This window comes from Kogia breviceps, chromosome 13 (genome assembly GCF_026419965.1).
Source record: "Kogia breviceps isolate mKogBre1 chromosome 13, mKogBre1 haplotype 1, whole genome shotgun sequence".
NCBI classification, from domain to species: Eukaryota; Metazoa; Chordata; class Mammalia; order Artiodactyla; family Physeteridae; genus Kogia; species Kogia breviceps.
Window position 1 is genome coordinate 11,829,545 of NC_081322.1, and position 24,514 is coordinate 11,854,058.

At 42.1% G+C, this 24,514-nt stretch overlaps 1 protein-coding gene across 2 annotated transcripts in view; it reads right to left on the minus strand.

Moving 5' to 3' along the window:
* COL19A1 (collagen type XIX alpha 1 chain) overlaps window positions 1–23,347 on the minus strand; it is a 363,734-nt gene extending 340,387 nt beyond the window's left edge. Inside the window, exons 1-2 of one of the 2 annotated variants that reach the window (XM_067011389.1) lie at window positions 23,267–23,347; window positions 11,007–11,133 (exon numbers count right to left, since the gene is read on the minus strand). In XM_067011389.1, coding sequence (XP_066867490.1) covers window positions 11,007–11,097 — 91 coding nt within the window. In that variant the 5' untranslated portion in view covers window positions 11,098–11,133; window positions 23,267–23,347. The remainder of the gene's footprint in view (window positions 1–11,006; window positions 11,134–23,266) is intronic. The other variant, XM_067011388.1, reaches the window with a different exon arrangement.
* Between the last annotated feature and the right edge of the window lie 1,167 nt (window positions 23,348–24,514).

Sequence of the window (24,514 nt, forward strand, 5' to 3'; positions counted from 1 at the left end):
TTATAACGTGATTTTGGTGCACATATAAATAGATTGATTGGACAGAGAGTCCAAACACAGGCCTGTGCACATGTGGTCTCCTTATTTACCACAGAAGGGCCACTGCAATTCGATGGGAAAAGAATGGTCTTTTCAGTCAGTGATTCTGGATCAACTGAATGTCCATGTAGAAAAACACTGGACTGAAACCCTTACCTCAAACCATGCACAGAAATTAGAGATGATCTTAGACCTAAACATGAAAGGTAAAACAATAACGAACTACAGAAAAGCATAAAATCTTCATGAACAGAGGGTAGCAAATATTTCTTGATAGGGACGCAGAAAACACGAAAGGTTGATAAACTGGACTTCATTAAAATCTTAATAATCACAAGACAACATTACAAGAGTGAAAAGGCTAGCCACAGACTATTGCAATACGTATATCCAATAAAGCACCGTATCCAGAACATACAAAGAATTCTCACAAATCAATGAGGAAAAGATTGAAAACCCTATTTTGAAAATGTGCCAAAGAACTAAGCACTTCACAAAAGAGAATATCCAAAATGCCAACCCGCATATGAAATAGTGCTTAACATCATTAGTGATCAGGGAAACGCAAAGTAAAACCACAATGATATACCACTAAATGGCTAAAAATTAAAGAACTGACAGCATCAAATACTGATGAGGAGTGGAGCAAAAGGAAGACTCCTCTACGTTGCTCGTGGGAGTGAAAATCAGTACCACCACTTTAGAAAATTGTTTGGCAGCATTTCCTAAGGCTAAGTATTCATGAACTCTATGACCTGGAAATTCAATGACCCAAGAGAAATGAGTCCAAAAATGGTGTAAATGGCTCTTTTAGAAGAGAATCTTCCTTGCAGCATAACTCATAATAATCTAAAGCTAGAAACAACCCAAATGTCCATTGACAAGAGGATAAATGAACAAATTGTGGTAAATACAATAAAAAAAGTATAGAAAAAAGAATGAACTACTGCTATATGCAATGACCTGGATGGATCTCAGAGATACAATGTTAAGTGGGAAAAAAATACCATTCCCCAAAGAACACAAACTGCAGATTTCCATTTATATGAAGTTCAAGAGATTGCATGACTGATCTATGTCAGAGTACTGACTAGCTTGCTGGGGTGTCAACTGGGAGTAGTTACAGGAAAGCCTTCTGGGGTTATGGAAAGTTCTATATTTGGATCTGAGTGGCAGTTTCACAGATGTGTAAATACACATGCAAAAATTCATAACGCTGTGCACCTAAGATTTGTGGACCTCGGTGTGTGTCATACAAAACAGCATGTCTGTGAGAAAACACTTTAAGCTAAGAATAATTTTTGCAAAACAAAACACCAAAATTCTGATCAATTTTTTACAATGGCTTTGAATAACTATATGACTGTAGAAAATGAGGTTAACTTTAAATTCTTCACAACACATATAGGGAAACCCCAATAGATGATTGGCAAAGCAAATATCCAGACTGCAGAAGGAACTTCCTACTGTGACACTTCGGTAATGAGAGGAAGCTATGTTAGCTTATTGCCAAGTTGGAAACAGTATATATCTTATTTAAATTCTTCTGAGGATCTAATGAATATATGATGATGTCAAAGTAATAAACCTGTCACTTTGAAGTGAAGAAAATTGAACATTTCCAGCAATATTTGTGAAAGTATTTCTTCACTAAAGTCTTTAGTTTATGAAAATCAAATACAGCTTTATATCTCTAGAATATGTGCTCTGTTATGAAAAGCTGAACAAAACAAATGAAAACTAAATGTTAATTTAAGTGAAGTAAGTCAGACAAAGACAAATATGATATCACTTTATATGTGGAATCTAAAAAATGATACAAATGAACTTATTTACAAAACAGAAATAGACTCACAGACATCGAAAATGAGCTTATGGTTACCAACGGGGAAATGGGGGGAGGGATAAATTAGAAGTTTGGGATTAACATATACACACTACTATATATATAATAGGTAAACAGCAAGGACCTACTATATAGCACAGGGAGCTATGCTCAAAATCTTGTAATAACCTATAATGGAAAAGAATCTGAAAAAGAATATATATATATTCAATTTTAACTCAATTTTATTCAACTTCAATTTAAAGTTTAAGAAAACAACTAAATGTTAATTCTTTGGGGGAAGCTCAAGGCACAATAAGCTGAATGCGTGAGTCTCATGGTCCATTGCATAAAAATGACAACACAGTAGAAGTGGCTATTAAAAGTTGGATATGTTAATTTCTCTAAGCATTGACACTTGCATTTTAATATAAAGTAAAGCATACTTTTTGCGTAAATGTGCGTGTTATCTTGAAGAACTACTGATAAGACCCAAATATCCAAGCATCCTGTCAGGTAGTGAGGAGAATCCAGGCAGCAGTGTCATTTCAAAGGCTCTTGGGAACCTTTCAAAGTAATTACTAAAATTTCACCGCAAAAGATGAACTATTTAGAGGCCCTTAATCGACAGACCTTTTGAAACATAAATGCAGAAGTTTTTGACAAATTCATGCTAAGATGCTGTCAGTGCTTTTCAGACCCACTTTCCTCCTGACTTAGCTTGAAGGATCTGGGCAGCTTATAGGGTTGGAAGGATACTGAAAGGGGGTAAAGGAACCAGAAAAGAAGACAAGTAGGTCAGATTTGGGGAAGATTATCTAGATTTTATCTAGATTATCTACAAAAAATTACATACATTTTACGCTTCTCTCCCTCTAAAAATTAAAAACCTGAGGACCTAAGAACAAATCATTCAAGAGAACTTAGGTGATATTCCCCCAGATCACATAGTGACTCAATAGCAAAGCTGAAATACAACTCGTCTCCCATAGTCCAGCTTTTCTCTCGATACTGAACACCCTTCTCAAAAATATGTTCTAAACAAAATAATAGAGTACCTATGATACTCTCCTCATTCTCTAGTGGAAATATACTTTGTTCCCAGTCTCAGCCTGAAACACATGCTTAAAAAAAATCACTTGGGGGGCTTCCCTGGTGGCGCAGTGGTTGAGAATCCGCCTGCCGAAGCCGGGGACACGGGTTCGTGCCCCGGTCCGGGAGGATCCCACGTGCCGCGGAGCAGCTGGGCCCGTGAGCCATGGCCGCTGAGCCTGCGCGTCCGCAGCCTGTGCTCCGCAATGGGAGAGGCCACAACAGTGAGAGGCCCGCGTACCGAAAAAAAAAAAAAAAAAAAAAAAAATCACTTGGGGGGCTTCCCTGGTGGCGCAGTGGTTGAGAATCCACCTGCCGAAGCCGGGGACACGGGTTCGTGCCCCGGTCCGGGAGGATCCCACGTGCCGCGGAGCAGCTGGGCCCGTGAGCCATGGCCGCTGAGCCTGCGCGTCCGGAGCCTGTGCTCCGCAACGGGAGAGGCCACAACAGAGAGAGGCCTGCGTACCGCAAAAAAAAAAAAAATCACTCGTTCCCTTCATCACTAAATCCTTATGCTTGTTTTCAACTGCTGACTGGGCCTCCTATTATACTGCTAAGCATCCTAGTCTGGAGATTAGATCACATGGCTTTTAACACATATTTTTCCTATCATTGTTCTGGTCTTTCTATACCCACTCATATATAAAAGTCTTCAGTTCAATCACGGAAGTCATGTTCAATTCCTTCTTTCTCCTCTCAAATAGCTAAAAAGCCCAGAACAGTTAAATCCATTTTTTTTAACTTTCCGTTTTTTCCCTGCTGATTGAATACCTAAAAGATGTGTGTATTTTGCTTATGCCCATACAGAAAATGGACCAGTCACTCTCTGTGGCCCCAGAGGCCTCTGGCCTTAGGAAAAACCAGGAGTGAAGACATTCCTTGCATACCACAAAGACAAAGGGAAAAGTCAAAATTAGAGGCATCCTGAAAAATAAATGTATACATGATCTATTACACCTTTACAATTTGTAGAGGGTTCTTAGCATTACTTAAGCTATTAATATATCACTTTACTGATTACAAAGAAAGGAAATATATCATTTGTCTAGTGGATATATAATTTACATTTTAACTTTGCTAAGGTACACGTTTCCACACATTTGTACTTAAATGCATCATGAATAACTCAGTATTACAATATTAAACTACCTGTGAATTAAGGCTTGTTGAGAGGTCTTTAGGGAAGATATGTGACTGAAAGATATAAATTCAGAAGCCTAGCCGTTGGTAGTCCTAGACGGCAAGGTTTTAGCATCTCCCAAGAGGTCTCACAGGGCAGTGTCTACTGCTCTGGTGAATTTTACCAGAGTCCAAGGTCTACCCTTTGAGCTTGCAGGCTCAGAAATCAGGTGCTGACAACACATAAAGCACAGATGCATTTCCGAGGAGCATGTGCCCCGTCTCCTCCTCCTCCTAACTCACTGGACTCCAGTCTCCTGCTCTTTCTCGTTTCTCCTACACGCTGAGCACGCCCCTGCCTCAGGGCCTTGGCATGTGCTCTTTCCAGGTGATCACTTGCTTCACTCTCTCACTACCTTCCTGTCTCTGCTTAACTGCCCCCACATGAGGTCCTCCTTCCTTGACCACCCTCTAAATCATGAAACAGCCTCTCCTCCCTTCATACCATGTAGGATTGCCAAATACAGCAAATAAAAACACAGGTGCCCAATGAAATTTGAATGTCAGATAAAGAACAAAAATATTTTTAGTATACGTATTTCTGATGCAATATATGGAGCACACTTATACTAAAATGTTTTCATTATTTGTCCCACTTCAAACTTAACTAGGCGGCCGGTATTTCATCTGGCAACCTCACCCACATGGTCTTACTCTTGGAGGCCAGATAAGGTGGTAACTTAAAGAGGTGACACTGAAGATGGACAAGGGGGAAGGAACTGAGATACAAGAATGAACAGGATGGGGACTTCCCTGGTGGCGCAGTGGTTAAGAATCCGCCTGCCAATGCAGGGGACACGGGTTCGAGCCCTGGTCTGGGAAGATCCCACGTGCCATGGAGCCCACGCTCTCTGCAACTAGAGAAAGCCAGCACCCAAAACAAAGACCCAAGGCAGCCAAAAAAAAATGAATTAAAAAAAATTTTCTTGTAAAAAAAAAATAATCAACAGGACGTGATAACAGACTGAACGTAGAGAAGAGGGGCAGCTGCCTTGCTCAGCTGGGTAATAGGTGAGTTTACTTCAATGAATCCCACTAGAGGAAGAAAAGGAGATTTGACGAGGAGTGAAGTCAGCTGCGGTGGAAAAGAGACCGAGTTAGAAATGTCAAGTTCGAGGTGCCATTAGGAAATACGGGCATGGAATGCAAAAGAGGGGCAGGCTGTGAGGTAAATTTGGGAGTGATTGACATACAAACCATACTTAAAGCCACAGGGATGGATGGCATTACACAGGAGGTAAGGCCAGAAGGGAAGAAGGGCAACAGCTATCTCCTGAGAAATTGCAATATTTCTCTGTCTTGTCCATTCCACCTGCTTTATTTTTTCTATTTCTTCATATCCTCTGGAGTCCATGTAACATATTATGGAATTATTATTACCTGTAAAATCACAGTTAAATCTGCCCAGTTGCACAGGAGTTCTATTTATCACTCTTTTTTTTATCGAGGTATATTTGATGTACAATATTATACGTTTCAGGTGTACAACATAGTGATTCAAAAATTTTAAAGGTTATAGTGCATTTATAGTTATTATAAAATATTGGCTGTATTCCCTGTATTGTACAGTATATCCTTCTGGTTTATTTTATACATAATAATTTGTATCTCTTAATCCCCTACCCCTATCCTGCCCCTCCCCTTTCCTCTCCCCACTGGTAACCACTAGTTTGTTCTCTACATCTGTGAGTCTGTTTCTTTTTTCTTATATCACTAGTTCATTTTATTATTTAGTTCCACATATAAGCGATAACCTACAGTATTTTTCTTTCTCTGACTTTTTTCACTAAGCATAACTCCCTCCAAGTCTGTCCATGTTGCTGCAAATGGCAAAATTTCATTCTTTTTTATGGCCGAGTAATATTCCATTGTATATATGTACCACATCTTCTTTGTCCATTCATCTGTTGATGGACACTTAGGTTGCTTCCATATCTTGGCTATTGTAAATAGTGCTGCTGTGAACACTGGGGTGCATGTATCTGTTCAGATTAGTGTTTTTGTTTCTTTGGGGATATATATCCAGGAGTGGGATTGCTGGGTCATGCAGTAGTTCTATTTTTTGTTTTTTGAGGAACCTCCATACACTGCTCCACAGTGACTGCACCAATTTACATTCCCATCAACAGTGCACGAGGTTCCCTTTTCTCCACACCCTCTCCAGCATTTGTTATTGGTGTTTGTTTTGATGATGGCCACTCTCACAGCTATCACTCTTGTTTTCTAACATGCATTAGGAAAATTGTTTTCTTTACCTTTAGTGACAAAGATCATGATACAGCATTTGTCCAAGATCAGGGTTGGGGAAGTTGAAGAGCAGTAATTTACCACAGACATAGAACTAGTTTGTTTTCTTTTCATAAATGGATCAAAATAACAGCCTTTAGTTGTTTTGCTTTTTTTTTTAAAGGCTGACAGGCTTCCCATTGACAGAGGCCTTTCATTTAATTGTTACTAGTTGCCCTGGGGACTCCTGTACACTTCATACTTTGCTAATATGTCTGATGAAGGATTACAGAGTATCCTAGGTTGGGAGAAAAACACAGGTTAACAATAAGAGGTTAGCACAGGGCTTCCCTGGTGGCGCAGTGGTTGAGAATCCGCCTGCCGATGCAGGAGACACGGGTTCGTGCCCCGGTCCGGGAAGATCCCACATGCCGCGGAGCAACTAAGCCCGTGAGCCATGGCCGCCGGGCCTGCGCATCCGGAGCCTGTGCTCCGCAATGGGAGAGGCCACAACAGTGAGAGGCCCGCATACCGCAAAAAAAAAAAAAAAAAAAAAAAAAAAAAGAGGTTAGCACATTGGACCAGAATATAACAAAAAAATATGGAAAAGTGACCAAACGAGAAAAAAATGGGAACACAGCTATTTTAACGAAGAGGTAACGAGGGGTCACAGAAACTTCACTGCTAATTTTTTATCCAAAACCATTCACCCAGAGGAGTATACCAGGTTAGGAGCTATAATCTTTATTTAATACTTGTGAAGCTTTCCTGCACTTTAAAAATTTAGGAGTTACAAAGTACATTTGTCAGCAGTAGGACTCTTACCTGGTACCACACTGAACATGACGAATTCTTCAAAACACAAAATAAAATTCTCTATATAATAGCATACTTCTACTTTGAGTTTAAGAGTGCAGCGTGTGTCAATTAGTAAAAGCCAAATTTCAGAAGAATAGTTTTTCCTTATAATCAATAGAAAACTAGTTTAAAACGGTGTATGTGTATAGTTTGGGGCCTAAGTTTATAGTCAATTCCATCAAGACACTTAACCTGAAGGTTTTTTTTTTTTTTTTGCGGTACGCGGGCCTCTCACTGTTGTGGCCTCTCCCGTTGCGGAGCACAGGCTCCGGACGCGCAGGCTCAGCGGCCATGGCTCACGGGCCCAGCCGCTCCGCGGCATGTGGGATCTTCCCGGACCGGGGCACGAACCCGCGTCCCCTGCATTGGCAGGCAGACTCTCAACCACTGCGCCACCAGGGAAGCCCTGAAGTTTTACCATAAGTGAAAGGGATGGCATTCTATTATCTCTTTATTGAGTCTGGCTTTTTTTAATGGTCTTTCTTACCTCATTTTCTGTTTTTATTACTTTTGATGATAACAGTACTTTTGCCTTAGAACAGATTAAGGGAAATGCAGGAGAAAGAGGAACCATTATGAGACATAAGCTTCTATCATAGAGAAAAGTTTTAAGAAAGTAATTAAAGCAAGTTTTGAGATGATCTCTGTGATGTATATTTATTAATACAACTCTCTTCCCCACCCTCTTTTGACAACTAAACTGAAACGGCCACATTCAAATTATCCACAGTGTGAAAATATACAAACATGCCTTACATCATAATCTCAACATAATAGTAAAACTGATGAAAGAATATGGAAGAGCTAATTCTGAAAAGCTTCAAGATTTTAATATTAAAGGTGTTATCGAATCCCTCCATATTACTCTTGAATTTCATCCCAACTGGGCCAATATTGCAAGCAATCGTTAGGCACCCCATTGAGTTAAGTAAAGCAATTAAAAGACTCGATTCATCCTTCGTATATTTAAGTTTAACAGCAGATTGTTGACAACTTCACAGACTCCAGAGCTGAAACCCTAGCCTCTCCCTCAGATTTGTTATATTTTATTTTTAGGCTGTAATCACTTCCCTCCGGTAAATGGTTAGTGACCACAGGCGCAGGTCTGCACATGAGGAAACTAAAAAGGGAACTTTGTGCTGTGAATCAGACACACAAGACGTGAGAAGAGCCCCTGTCAGGCCAGGCCCGAAATATTATACTCTTCAATAATACTCATGATGGGGCTGTGCTGACATTTTCAATGAAAGCAAATGATACTTGCAGTTAAGCAATTTCCATGGCACGTTTAGTATGGGCTGTTTCACAAGCATCTCCTACCAAATGCCCCGATAAAAAACAACTCTCCTTTTTCTTTCTTTAGGAATGTCCCTTAGTGCTTCAGGTTACATGAATCTTACGAGAGTTCCAATTAATTTGGAATTCACACTCTTAGGAAAATATTTCAGAAAGATTAATTTGGTAGGGTAAACTGGCCAGAATATATGCATTTCAGTCTTCCTACATACAATATAACCTGATTAAAGAATTGAGATAGCCAAGTTACAAGAGCAAAACATTCAGGGGAATCCCAAGATGGAGAAGTTTCAGTTATGCAAGATGATCAGTACTGTTTGCAAGATCTGTAGCGAACGGTACTGTATTATACACCTAGAAATGTGTTACCAGAGAGGAGCTCATGCTAAGTGCTCTTACCCCTCCCCAAAAAGTTATTAAAGTCTAAATAAATAAATAAATGCAACCTGGTAGTGTAAGGTGCAAGACAACCAGCGCAGAAAAAAATAATAATAATAAAAGAAATAGTTAATCATCCCAAAGGTGAGTGTTCCTCTGTTTTCCGCAAACACACGGCATTAGATTCACCTGGGGAGCTAGTTAAAGATGTAAATTACTGAATCCCACCCCAGGCTGTCCCGCATCATAGGAATCTCTGGGAGTGGGGACTCCAGAATCAGTATCCCAGATGAGTCTTGCTCACACTAAAATTGGAAAACCATTTATGTAGATCTTTCAAATCATTATCATCAGGAACATTTATTTATTACACACTAGCACGTGCCTAGAAACTGATTCATTCTCCTTGGGAACCAAGAAAGTCCTATCCCCTCTGATTAAGTAGCAAACTGCATTTCCTGCTATGTCTCTTAAAAGGAAGAGCTATAAAAAAGATTCAGAAGAGGGACTTCCCTGGTGGTACGGTGGGTAAGACTCTGCGCTCCCAATGTAGGGGGCTTGGGACTCGATCCCTGGTCAGGGAACTAGATCCCGCATGCATGCTTCAACTAAGAAGTCTGCATGCCACAACTAAGAGCCCGCATGCTGTAACTAAGAACTGGCGTAGCCAAAATAAATATATATATTTTTTAATTCAGAAGAGTAGCAACATTATCAGAATAAACTCCCTGCCCTATGGACTTCTTTTTGCCATGAGTCATGCCCGATTTTTCTGAAAAAAGTGTTTCCCCCAAAAAAAGTATGATAGCCACAGGATGTCATTTGTACAGTGTTAGAATATTCAAACTTTCATGTAGATTATTTTATGAAATGTACCTCCTGCCAAATTAGTAAAAAATCATAAAGACTTACAAAACACTCTGAGAGACTCAGATGTGTTATATCTTTATAAGAGACTGTTTTTATTTTATGAGTGCTTCAAACTCAAAAGTCTCTACTAGGGTAAGTTTATACCTGTTTAGCAAAAATTCTGAAAGAAACATTCAAAAGAATAAGCACAATAAGACTCATAGTCTCAGGACACATCATCACATGTGACCGTGGTCAGAATATATCATATGTGATCCTTTGCATAGAAGGTGAGTTGAAGTTTCTCTTTGCTCAGCAAACGGCTTTTCAATGTGTCCGGTTCAACTTTGTAATGCAAAGTACATCGAGGTCAGTAACTTACACTCACTCAATGTGCAAGAAAAGCCTTCCAAATTAGCCACCGGATCATTTTTAAAAATCAGAGGGCTTCCCTGGTGGCGCAGTGGTTGAGAGTCCGCCTGCTGATGCAGGGGACACAGGTTCATGCCCCGGTCCGGGAAGATCCCACATGCCGTGGAGCAGCTGAGCCCGTGAGCCATGGCCGCTGAGCCTGCGCGTCCGGAGCCTGTGCTCCGCAACGGGAGAGGCCACGACAGTGAGAGGCCCGTGTACCGCAAAAAAAAAAAAAAAAAAAATCAGAGGTGGAAGTGAATGTTTCAAATTGCCTTCAAGTCCTTTGGAAATATTTATGAGGTTGATAACTGAACAGTTGTAAATAAATATTATCTATTTAGTTCAAAAAGTGCTCTCACGACTGTTAATCTTTTGTTTGCCTCATCTGAGATACTACAAAATTGATATATAATTAAACTACATTTCCTTTTCTATTTCTTATTATGTTTTTCACTTTTTCATAATTAACATTAGCTATGTCCTTGGTTAATCCTAACTGGGGATGGGTTTCTGTACTTACAATTTGAATAACTTGAAAAACTTCATTTAAAGGGGAAAGGGAAAAATAGACACACACAGAGATGTACATACATATTTATATTTGTAAATATCAGTGAGAGAAAGAAAAGCCTATTTAGACTAATATAATACACATATAAAAAAATGTAATTTTAGACATTCTCGATGTGCAATGTGAAGGTCAATGGGGAAAACAATAAATTATTGTCTATTTTGTGCTAGTAGATTTAATCTATGGACTCTTCAACCCTAATAAGATTTCTTTTAATAATTTTTTAAAGTAAAGACTATAAATAACATTTGGAGACTGGACAAGAGGTGGCCTGGATACCTGGCTTGTCCCTGCTCACCACGGAAGCGGAAGCAGGAAGCAGGAGCATCGCTGCCCAGAACCAAAGCTTCCAAGAGCCAGCGGGTCTCATGGCGCCTCAAAACCATGGAATCCAGTGGCCACAGACCTGCAACAGAACAAAATATCTGAATTGAGCTTATTGCATACAGTTCCCTTCATCATTATCTCCAGAAAATCTTCGTCACCAAAGAGAACACAACAGATTTTTACAATATATATAATTATATAATTGGATATCTGATTATACATGCAATTAGACGTTATATATTAATATATACCTTATTATGCATGAAAGCCTCTGAAAATATTTTCAGATTAGTTCCTAATTAATTATCAATGTCCATACAGCCTCATATAACTTAAATTTCTCTTCTTCTAAATTTTTTTAAAACCACGCTACTTACGATGATTTGTATATATATATATTTTTTTTTAAATTATTTTTTAAAGTGTACCAAACTCTTCTTTTTTTAACATCTTTATTGGAGTATAACTGTTTTACAATAGTGTGTTAGTTTCTCCTTTACATCAAAGTGAATCAATTAGATTTGTATATATTTTTAATCCTGGTAAAATACGCATAACAAAGTTTACCATCTTAACCGTTTTTAAGTGTACAGCTCGGTGGCATTCAGTATCTTCACGCTATAGAATCACCACCACCACCCGTCACTTTTCATCCTGCAAAACTAAAACTCTGTATCTATTAAACAGTAACTCCCCATTTCTCCCACCCCAGCCCCTGGCAACCACCCTTCTGTCTCCCATCTCTACAAATTTGACTGCTCTAGGTCACATGCACGTGGAGTCACACTGTATTTATTCTCTTGTGACTTTATTCGCCTGTCATAATGTCCTCGAGGTTCAACCATCCTGTAGCATGTGTCAGTATTTTCTTTCTTTTTAAGACTGAATAACATTCCACTGTACATACATGCCACGTTGTGTTCATCCATTCCTCCTCCATTGATGGACACTGTTTGCTCCCACCTTTTGGCTATTGTGAATAATGATGCTATGAACATGAATGTACAAAAATCCGTTCAAGTCCCTGCTTTCAATGCTTATGGAATTGCTGGGTCATATGCTAATTCTACTTTTAATTTTCTGAGGGACCGCCATACTGTTTTCCATAGCAGCTGCAACATTCTATATTCCCACCAACAATGCACCATGGTTCCAATTTCTCCAATCCTTGTCAAGATTCTTTATTCTGATTTTTTTGTTTTGTTTCTTTGTTTGTTTGTTTGTTTTTTAACAGCAGCCATCCTAATGGGTGTAAGATGGTATCTCATTCTGGTTTTGATTTTTATTTCCCTAAGGATTAGTGATGTTGAGCATCTTTTTTTAACTATTTGTATATCTTCTTTGGACAAATGTCTATCAAAATCCTTTGCCCATTTTTTTTTTTTTTTTTTTGGCCTCACGGCATGTGGGATCTTAGCTCCCTGACCAGGGATTGAACCTGTGCCCCCTGCATTGGCAGCACGGAGTCTTAACCATTGGACCACCAGAGAAGTCCCCTTTTTTTGCCCATTTTTTAAAGCTGGTTGTTTGTTTTGTTTTTGTTGCACTGTAGGAATTCTTTATATATTTTGGATATTAACCCCTTATCAGACATAATGATTTGCAAACATTTTTTTTCATGTTGTGGGTTGTTTTTTCACTCTGTTAATTGTGTCCTTTGCTACACAGAATTTTTTTTATTTTTATGTAGTTTAATTTCTCTTTTTTTCTTTTGTTGCCCATTCTTTTGGTCATATAAAATGATTTGTATTTTTAAAATAGAATTATATTATTCACAATTCTATTTTCTCTTCTGAATATTAGTGTTACATATTTTGGCTTAACTTATATCATTACATTTTCTATAAACCTAACTATGTTTGTTACTGGATTGAATAGTCACTGCTACTGGAGTGATTACTGCACACGTGAAAAGTAATCTTTCCTTCTATTTAAAGAAAAAAACAGATATGTCCAATGCCTACCTCATCTGAGCCTGCCATTGGCATCATTTTTAACTTCAGTTTGTTACCTCCCATAATTATTTGTCTTTCTGAATGTAGATTACTACTTTGCAGGTATTACAATAAAAGATTTATTAAAAAGAATCCCAGTAATGAAAAACTTAAATTACTTAAATTTATTTTTTATATTGAAGTAACTAACGTGGAAACAAACTGCAAGTAAAAATATAAAATGGCCCTCTCTGTGTATTTAACAATTGCAGTATTATTAGACTAGCTATTGTAAGAGTATTAAATATACAAGTAATATTATATTATTTTTTGCCATAATTCAAAGAAAGAATGCATCACACCAAAGCCTAGAGGTTGTCAATAGACACTGTTTAGAAAAAACTAAAGCCACCATCTTTGATATTCTGTATGTGCCAAATACCCTAAAATCAGCATTTTTTAATTAATTCAAGATTTAGATATTTCTGGATGAATAGCTAGAAGCAGAAATTGCAATATTAAAACCACATGTGTGGTTCTAAAAATCAAACAGCTGGTTTTATGCCTTATTTCTTTTGAACTCTCTCATCCAGCTACGGTCGTAATCCTCATACGACTGTGGAAACTTATCCTAGCTGTTATTTCAAGGCCGTTGGTAACTGTTAAAGTAATTAAATCTATTTCAAATAAATGAACTCACAAACAGGGATCTAACTTTCAAAGAGATCCTTGATTGTTTGCATCTTTAACCAAAATGGTTTTTATGAGTTGATAAGTTAGCAGTATAGCCCAGTGGTTAAAACTTCATGCCTACGTTCCACCACTTATGACTGAGTTACATGATTTCACCAAGACTTCATTTATTCATCTGAAAATTGAGAATAATACTAGCAATGAATTGTTTAATACCTGGAAAGAGTATAGCACAGGGCACTGAATAGAGTAAGTGTTCAAAAAAGTATCTGCTATTATAATTGTTTGCTCCACATATTAATAAAAAATAATTAGTAAAAACTTAGTTATATTTATCTATTCATCCTGAGATTGATAGTGATGTTTGAACAATGGAGAAATGCCAAAGCATCCTCAAACTTTATGTTCATTGAAGCTTTGGTCCCTGTTTCAGCAACAAAGAACCAGAGAGCTATATAGCCATAAGCATATGAATTCAAACTTGAGGTTTCCCAACTATTTCTTTGAGTCCCTTAGAGGATAAAAGTACTTAATCTCACACTCATTTCCTCAAAATGTTTGAAGAATTGATGTTATGGTTAGTTGACTAAATGTTCTAGTTACAAAAGAATGGCCATGCCACCATTCTACTGAAATGTCTCCAGCCAAGTTCAGCAAAACTTGAAAGAAGGATCCTTTTCTCTTTGCATCTAATTCAACTCTCCGTGGCATTTCCAACAGCTGATCACGCCCTCCTTCTTGAAACCCTCACTGTCATTGGCCTCCCTGCCCTCACACTCTCCGGTATTTCCTTCTAATTCCCCTACTTAGATATTTTTTCTACCTGATTTCTTAATGGTGGGATCTGTGGGTCCTCCTCTCCTCTCTCTTTGTAATGTCTCTTAGGTAATCTTACCAATCCTCTCGGCTTTAAGCAGTATCTGTCAGATGATGGGTCTAAAATTTACCTCTCCAGTCTAATCCTGGTCTCCGAACTTGAGACTTTGCATCCAGCAGCCTACCCACTATTCCCTCTCAGACGTCACAGAGACATCTATCACTTCATGCAAATCCAATGCTTGGTTCTTAACCACACCTTGCTCCTCTAGCACCCTTCCCAGTAGCCATGACTAGCCCCCATCAAAGTGCTCCAACTAGACACCCAAGCATCGTATGGATTCCTTCGCCTTCTGTACCACCATCTCACACATCCCCATCAACAAGTCGCATGTGTTACCCCAAACACATCTCAAACCCACTAACCATTGCTCTCCACTCCTCTGCCACCAGCCTAGCTCGGGTTGTCCTGGTGTAGACTCCTCCAAAACTTCCTAACTGATTCCCCATCCACGATGGGCTCCTGACCAAGTTCACACTCTACATAGCACTAGACAGCTTTCCTTAAAGTCAAGGTTGGGGCTTCCCTGGTGGCGCAGTGGTTGAGAATCCACCTGCCAATGTAGGGGACACGGGTTCGTGCCCCGGTCTGGGAAGATCCCACATGCCGCGGAGCGGCTGGGCCCGTGAGCCATGGCCGCTGAGCCTGAGCGTCCGGAGCCTGTGCTCCACAACGAGAGAGGCCACAACAGTGAGGCCCGCATACCACAAAAAAAAAAAAAAAAAAAAAAAAAAAGTCAAGGTTGGATCATGTCACCCCCTATTTCTAACCCTTTAATGGTTTCCCACTGAACTTCGAATATAATCCAAAAGGCTTTCTATGGCCTAGAAGGCCAGAGTAAACTGGCTCCTACCCACCTCTCCTGCTGATGTCCTATTCCTCAAATTCCCTGAACTCCTTCCAGCCTCAGGGCTTTTGCATATGCTGTTTCCTCATCCAGGAACATGCTGGGTCCTGTTCATCCTGCGTCTTTCCATGTAAATGTTACTATGTGGAAGAGCCCTTCCCTGACCAATAGACGCCCTGGCCCCGCTCTTCTCTAGCTCAGACTTTTCTGTCTGTACACATGTTTATGGCCCTCACTCAACTCTAAGCTCCTGAGGGCAGGCGCTGTGTGTCTTGTCCATCACTGTATCGTGGTGCCTGGCATAGTACCTGGAAAAGCAGGACTCAGTAAATATTCTTTGAATTGAAAGAGAGGAAACTGCCAATTTTTAAATCTTGAGACACAGTGAAGTCTACTTAGGTTTGAATCTGTAGTGACAATAGTTTAATCTTTCAGAATTCTTTGGGCATTTCAGAATCTTATAATATTTTAAGGGTCATTGTAATGTACAGCGTTTCTTTTGGTATGTTTCGAAAAACGTGTTTGCTATTGGAAGTTTCTGTTGTTTCAATCCTGATTAGACATGTACACAGCTACGAATATCTGAAAAACACTTTTTACAGGGTCTCAAAATGAAGTCTTGTTTGTGTTAAAAAAAAAAAAAAAAAGACACCTTTCCCAGGTATTTTCCCTCTACTGCAGGCAATTTCAGGGTTGACCCCAACAGAAGTGTCAAGGGCAAAACTTCCCTTGAGGTCTTCCTGAACCTCTCTCCCAGATCATTCCCACGGCTCCCGGATACCTGCTGTCCTCAGGCTGCTTCTAGCTGTTCTCCACCCACCTGTGGTGCCCTCCCTGGATTTCTCAATTCTGGGCTTTGTCCACCATCCAAAAATCTCCTTCCTCATTGAAACGTGCCTGTTTTCTCCCCTGTCTCCTCATATCCCAGCTCGTGACTATCAAGGTAGTTTTACAAATGAATCCAAGCCAGTGTTATCACAGTGTACTGTGTTGTTCTTTCCAGGTAAGATTTACACTTTAGCCTTCAACACTTTACCAACTGAGTGACTGATATAGAACCTCAGGACAATATATATAGATGCTGAGGTTTCTTAGGGCCCCAAAATCACTTTTTTCCAGACTCATACAAAGATGGCTCTTGATGCATTTTAAGAAGGACATGGAGATTACTGGCAACATAGTTGGTCTCATTTTCTGAAGCAGAATTTCTTTTATATATGATATTTTATTTAATATTCATAATAAGTGGAGAGGCAGGCATGCCTGCTCCTAACGTTAGCAGGGTACAGAGCAAGAGATCTGCACTCCATATGTCTAAATATTTAAAAGTTAAAAATAAAGCTAATAAAACTGATAAGAAGTATATATTTTCTCCTTTCATCTTGACAGATAAACTTTCACAAAGACCTCAAAGCCAAGGTCACGTTTAAAATGGAACAGAGCAGGCTGCAAGGGATGCAGTGGCCCCCGGCCTAGACAAAGCTCCTCCCTTGCTGTTTCCCATGCCTGGTTCCACCTGCAGCATGGGGAGGAGGCCTCACTCACACACGTGGGAACATGCCGGTAAGCCCAAGCTTTGTCCACAGCACCTGCAAACATCTCTCCTTGACCACCCCTTGCACTTAGGATCGTTCACACCAGTGGCTTGGTCTGTCCCTGGGAAGATGGACCCAAGGAAGAGGTGTCCAGATCCTGCAAGATGACTAAAGGTCATTTGGTCAGGGAATGTCAGCATCTTGGATTCCCACTAGTTCAGAAGCTCTGGCTTTGGGTGGGCAGGTCCCCTTACCTCTGTGGACTCTTCGCACTGAGAGCAGGTGCACAGACAGAGCAAGACGTTTCTAAAATGTAGAGCCCAGAGCAGGGACCTTCTTGCCTGGTACAGACATGAGACATTAAAGCTCATAGAGAGGATCGCAGAGCCTGCGGTTCAAGTTTAGGTGTGCTTGACTAAAAATCCTCTGCTGTTTCCCCATGACGTTTACTATCAGGATGTGGGACAGACCTATCACATCCCTATAAGCTTCCTTTTCAAATTTCAGCTAATCTCCAACAAGATTCGGGCCAGACCCTCCACAGTTCCTTCCCAGTACGAAAGTCACAGTCGTGAGTGTGCCCAGCACTGGCCGTCTTGAGCAGACAACACTCCTGGAGACCAGGAACCCTCTAAGGTCATCCAGACAGCCCTGCCTGCAGCTGGTTTCTCATTGTCTTAACAGCAAAGAGAAGTCGGCTGCCTGAAGGCTGGCCTCTGACCTCTACCGAGACCTATTACTCTCACCATCCTTTGCCAACCAGAATATCTGTGGAGACTGGTTGGGCTTAGGGAATTTTAAAGAGCCACTGTCCTTTAAACTTCTTTAATCCAGTTCTTGAAATCTTAGATGGCAACTATAAAAACTGAGAATATTTGAATTAGGATATAGATTTTAAAAATTTTCTTATTACTATATATTTGTGTACAGTGACCACAAAGAGGACACAGAAAGGAATATCGGGAAATCTTAATCTTTCACCCCATCGACAGGATGTGGTCCTACTATGTGCACCGTGGACACCAAAGCAGTGAGCCAAACAGTCCCTGGGTCACTCTGGTCAGGGAGATGGCAAACGAACAGACACATACGTCATCTTTTAGAGACAGACACTAGGAAGCAAAGGGACACAGAATCAGTAGACAGAATGACGGAATGGGGGCTGCCTAGATAAGATGGTCAGGGGCCATCTCAAAGGAAACCAAGCCAAATCTGCCTACAGAACATGAATAATTTTACTCTATGCCATCACATAGTTAACAATGCTCATCCTGCATCTCTGAAATTTGGTCTTAGGTAAAGGGGCAGAGCATTAGATCTAATACCAAATAGAAAATAACATGCAAAAGATAAGTGAAAGGAGAAAATAGAAAGGTAACATTGATTCGCTTTATGTAAGCTGTTAAATGAGCAACTCATGTCGACTTTAAAAAATAGGCTTGAGTTGTTGAATGGCTGAAAGAACCCATGTTTTCAGAACATTCATTAGAAAAAGAAATGCCATGTGAGTGGGTAGAGGGTTGATTTTTAAATCAAACCTTCTGGACTGCCCTCCAATGTGCCTGTACATAACTCCACCAAGGAAATCTGGCCATACTGTTATGAAGTGACACATCTTGGAAATAAGCAAAAGCAACAGGTGTTACACATCTGTTCTTTTACCAATCTTCAGAATCTATCTTTAGTGAAGCTATAGTAGAGTCTATAAACTATTGTAAACAATTGGCTAGAAAGTCATGCAGTTAAAAATCCGAGCCCACGACGGGAAAAAAAAATCCTCAAGAGCTTAAGACTCCATCTAGCATTATTTTATAATTTTGCTATTGACTGTAGTCATGAAACTGAAGTTATTCTGCAAGGTCTTTTGCAGCTTCGGCAATGTTTCTGCCCTTGTTATATTCTGCAGAAACCTCGATTTTTTTTTTTTTTTTTTTTTTGCGGTATGCGGGCCTCTCACTGTTGTGGCCTCTCCCGTTGAGGAGCACAGGCTCCGGACGCGCAGGCTCAGCGGCCACGGCTCACGGGCCCAGCCGCTCCGTGGCATGTGGGATCTTCCCGGACCAGGGCACGAACCCGTGTCCCCTGCATCGGCAGGCGGATTCTCAACCACTGCGCCACCAGGGAAGCCCCCCTCTTGATTTTTATCTTTTAATTACAGGCATCATCTTTAACTTAGGAATCCAGGCTAGAAATTTCAAAATCATCTTGAATCCATTCTTCATCCCCCGTATAAAATCTCTTTCAAAATCTGTCAAATCTACTTTTGAAATGTGTTTTGAATCCATACCAACTTCCCCATCCTCACAAAAGCTGCCTTAGTTCACTTCCCTACAATTTTGAATCTGGAAAAGTGCGATTGACTCCGATAATCTCCTCTCCTCCAGGAGCTGGAGTTCCTCCTGGAGCTCCATCTCCCTACTGCCCAGGAATTCTATTTCTAAAGCACAGACCTGGCTTTCCTTTTCTGCCTTCTCAAAGCCTCCTGGTGTTTTCCATGCCGCTCCTTAGGGCAGCAGGCACTCAAGGCTGTGTTACGTCAGGGCCTCCACTCATCTGACCGGGGTCATGTCCAAACAAACTCTACTCCATCAAACTCTTCCCAAGTCCCCAAACATGCCAGGCTTCTGCGCACGCTGGAATGCCCTTCCAACTCTCTTCCATCGAATCTGCTCTCCACATGTAGTTCAGATGCTGTGTCCTCTGTGAAGTCTGCAAGCCGCTTCTCAGAATTCATTACTCACTGCCTTGGGATCCGCCAGCGCTCAGGATCCAGCCCTGCTTCAGCTTGGTCTACACTGCATTGTAGTAACTTGTATGCATCCTGTGTCCTCTCTATACTGAATATCTTGGAGAAAACAGGTTGTATCTGATATTTGCATTTTGTTTCAACTTGGCATTTAATAGATCCTCATTTGATCAATTTGTAGGATGAATATAGCTTAAGGCAATCCTATTTGGACTAAAATTGAGCAAATGAAAGGTTGAAACCAAGTAATAGATTCAGATAGGGGGGACTTAACAATTACAAAAAAATATGGAGGAAGTGAAGAGTTATAGAGAAATAGCGGAAAAACTACTAAAAGAAGCCTCAGGGAACATAATTTCAGTTATTTAGTGAGACCAAAAAAATACTATTGAACTTTTCTTCTTTTACCAAAAGCATACTTCCTGGTTCTTAATGTCTATAGTTCTCTAAAACTGATCAACTCTATCACATTTCCACAAAGTTCTGTTATTTCTCCTGTCACTTCAAAACTAGTGTCGACTTCCCAGGGGGTCACCAGGCTTAGGTTCCCCTTTATCAGGTTTAATCAACTGTCTCCACCCTCAACAACCTGTTTCTTTTATTGACTCACTTCCCTAAGAGACAGCTGTCACCATCAACTTTCTTGCTGGATACTATTCTCACTTTCAATCACCATGACCGACCTGTATTTTGTCAGATTTTAATTCTCTAGCTCGGCCCCCACAGGTATTTCTAATCAATGACCCACTGCCGCTTCAAATTTTAAACCAATATTGTGTCTTTTTGCCTAATCTATCAACTTTTCCTGATGTTCCCATTTGGAAGCCTCTACTAATGTTCTGATCGAATAACCTTGCAATCTCAGGATTATCTTTGCTTTCTCTCCGAGACGGATCAGAGGCGTTTTGCGCCTCACAACCTCTGCATGGATAAGAGAGGCCTATTGTTCCACTTTTTTTTTTTTTTTTTATACCATGCTTGCATTTCCCACCTTCCTATCATTTCCAAATTCGATGTGCAACTTCCTCACCTGGTTACCTCACTCGTGGCCTGCAGAATCACACTCTATAGAGCCCCTGGCCCTTCAGCTCTCCTCTCCAATCTCTCCTGGGCAGGTGCTATCTGATCTCCTCATCTCTGGTTTCACCCCAGCTTGGATTCTCCAACTTACCAGGCACATGACAGCTCACGCCCACCTCTAAGCCTCCACACGTGCCTTGCCTTCTGGCTGGAAGGTCCTCTCTCCTGCTCTGTTCTGCTAAGCCTCCTTATTCTCTGTCTCTTGAAGATATACTCCTCAACGTGGCCCACCCCAAATATTTTTTCCAGCATCCTCTCCAGGTTATATATTGCATCTCTCCAGCTCTGCTAGCTCATATTCCTGCTAATTTTTCATTCTTCACTTGAACTTGTATTTACGTTGCTAATTGGCCAAACAACCATGGTCTCTATCTGCATATCTTCTCCTGCCTTTAAACCATCCATTCTGTGTACCCACTGGGCATTGCTGTCTGCTGGGGGAAAAAAAATGAACTAAAATTGCAGCAGGAGAGATTAAACTGAAGGACCAGAAAGTAGATGGGAACTTTCTATTTCTGGAGAATACCACGGGTTTCCATCTGTTTTAGGTGGTTTCCTTGGATGAGGATGATTCAAGCACAGAGATCACGTCCCAGCTGTGAGAATAAATAATCACACTTGGTTTTCCGTCATTTTTTTGCTCTTTCTTTGACCTTTTTTTTTTTTTTTTTTTAATCAGGTTCAGGCTCTCTCCCCTGCTCTATCGCCCACCTTCTCCCTCCTTTCTCAGGAAACCCCACTTAGATCCCTGACCAGTTCTAGAGATCAGGCTGCACAACACCTCATAGAAGCACCTGCCTGTAACTTTCTCCATTTCCTAACACCCAGGGAGAGAATGAACTTTCCACCCAGGGCATCACCATCCTCTTTTCCATCCTGAAGAGCTATTCCTCAGGAAGGGGTTTTAGGGACGTTTTGCACCATCTGAAGACCTAAACATCTCTGCTCCTCTTCTGCAGGCACATGTCAAAGATCTCTACTTAGAGAGGGTCCCACCGTTTTTTTTTCCCCACGGACCAGAAGGAGATGCTGAAAGACTGTCACTCAGTTGAAGAGGTTTATGAAAACCCTTAAGGAATGACAGTGGCACTTGTTTCGGGGCAGAAGAAGCACCATTGCTCTCTCCCTCTCTTTCTTTTTTGTCGGGATGGCTGGGAAGGGGGCTGTTGGAGAGGTTTTATCTCCTCCGCTCCATTAACAGACAGATACAAAACCCTTTTGCGCGCCCGGACCATCCTCCCGGGAATCTGGCTTCTCCTCGGCCTCCTCCTCCAAGCAGAAGATGGAACCAAGTCGTCCTGGAACCGGGGGTAGGGGGAGGCAGCTCCATGATGTCCTTTAAGCTCCCATTTCCCAGACTCCAGCTGTGGCTCAGGTCGCCCAGCTGCTACAGTTCCGGGATGGTTCGATTACAGCTATGCGTTTGCGGGAATCTAGGTCCTCCCCTTTTCCCCTCCAGCCTGCTGTGCCCTGAGGCTGGCTGGCCCTGCGTTCTGGAACTCTTCTCCTCCCCACCCTCTCCCAATCCGCGTCTCTGCGCCTCTGAGGCTGCTGCAGCCCTGCCAGTCCACCGGCTCGTCTGCCCACCGACTCTCCTCGCTTTTCTCCCCCTCCCTCCGTAACCGGCTTGAGGCAGCTTTCGCTGCCACGCCGCGCGCCCCGCAGGAGCTGGAGAGCCCGCGGCCGCGGCAGGCTTGATTCCGGGCCAACAAACTTCTCCGGGACCCTGCAGTGCCCGCCTCCTCCCCGCGGCCGCGGCGGATCTGGCAGCGGCAGGGGACGGCGAGGACCTCGGCGCTCGGCCCGGCCTCGCGGCTCCGGCTGCGGGGCGATCAGCGCGCAGGACAGGGCGCGCCGGGACGAGCGGGGCCGGGGAGGCCGAGTCCCGGGACCCCCGCCCGCGCCGCACCCCCGGGAGCCGCGCTCGGAGAAGCAGCCTCGGGTCCGAACGGGTAGGGGAGGAGGCGCCGCAACCCCGCGTCTCCCAATTTATGTCCCGTAACTGTCTCCTCGCTTCTAGACAGGGATCAAAATATATAAGCGCCAACGGCCTGAATTTCTATGGAGTGGGTTTGTTTTGCGCATTCCACCCCAGGGATCTTTGTTTCCTCTGTGTTCGGTGCCTGTTCTCACCGCATCGGCAGGGGTCCTGGTTCCGCTCTGCAAACACACGGAGCCGGCAGAACCACCTAGAACTAAAGTGTACAGCCCGCAGCCTGCGTTATGGGAACACAGGAACACGACCTACGGTCTACTCAGCGTGCTCCAGTGGCCAGATCGTGCCAAACGCTGCCGGTACCAGGGTTAAGCTACCTATGGGAATGCGCAACTGCACGTGTGCGTTATTTATCCACCCAAACCCACCCACGAGGGGAGCGCCGTTTTCAGATTTTCTGGAGAAGCGGATGCACGCGAAGGAGCCCGAACGCGAGCGGCCACCCGGAGCCGCGTGCGTGCGAGGGAGCGGGCGACGGGCAGGGTCGCGGCGTCGCGCACTTACCTTGGCCGCGCGCGGGGCCCTCGGAGGCGCAGCGGAGACCGCGCGCGGCTGCAGCAGCGCGAGCACTGAGCGCCCTGCGAGTGGGGACGGGGGACGCCTCGCTGCCCTTATTAGTCTCTCCCCGTGTGACCCTCCCACTCGGCGAGGACCGAGGACTCCGCCAACTCAGGCCCAGGTTTTCCTGCATTACAGCCACGTTGCCCTACAGCCAGGAGTTATGCCTTTCGGGTTTCTGTTTTATTCGCTGGTTCCCAGATAGAAGGACGGGTGGATGCAAAGGCTTCAGAGTTTCTCACTCCTGATTGCGAAGTGTCATCAAAGTATTGCATGCGGCGAGCACGCACAGGGAGATAATTGGCTTTTTAACAGTTGAGCTAAAGAAGGAAGGACATCATTTACGTTTCAGTTTGCGCTTTTCTGTCAGTTTAGATGAATTTGGTCAGCAGAGCCCGCCAGCCTTCTAGTCAGGCTCATGCATACAGGCTTGCGTGACACGGTTTTGTCTCAGAGTCCCCAAAACTATTTTGTGATTTTAAATATTATATCTTTCTGTGGATTGGTACTGCAGATCCTGGGTTTTGAACGCTTTGGGATCCCTTAGAACCTGTGAAGGTGACATTTTACTGCAGATCAGTGTGTGGGGACACGTGTGTGTAGAGAGAGTATATGTAGGCGGTTTGTACGTATACTTGTAGGTATATATACATATTGTATAGACATATATACATATATATATTTGAAAGAAAACTAGATCCATTATAGAATTCGGAAAAGTAAGTCAGGCATTAGAAAACAGGTAACTTGGTTTAATGTTCAGTATTGCCACAGTTGGCGAAATAGGATAAATTATACTATTGATCCATACTGGTGAAAATCATTAAGCTTAAAAGTTATCTTAAGCCATAGCAATAGGCTTCACAAATGTCTGCGCTCACAGATCAGGAAATAAAATTCAGGCTGGCAAAAAATTTTAAGTGTTAAAAAAAATTGTTAGCAGACAGCTCATTTCATTGAAGTGAAACTGTGAAAGAGTCGACTGGTAGTTTTTAAACCTGTCTTTCATCCTGATCAAATCCCTGTAGTTTTAGAGTCTTGCGTCCATAGTGATGCAAACCGTGTTTACATGTCAGGACTTAAAACCTCCTGATGTGTTCTCTTCCCCTGTGATTGGCATCACTGGTTTTTGGCTGACTGTGGAAAGAGGCCAAGGAGGGAGGATGTTACACGAGTCATGTCGCTCAGATGGCC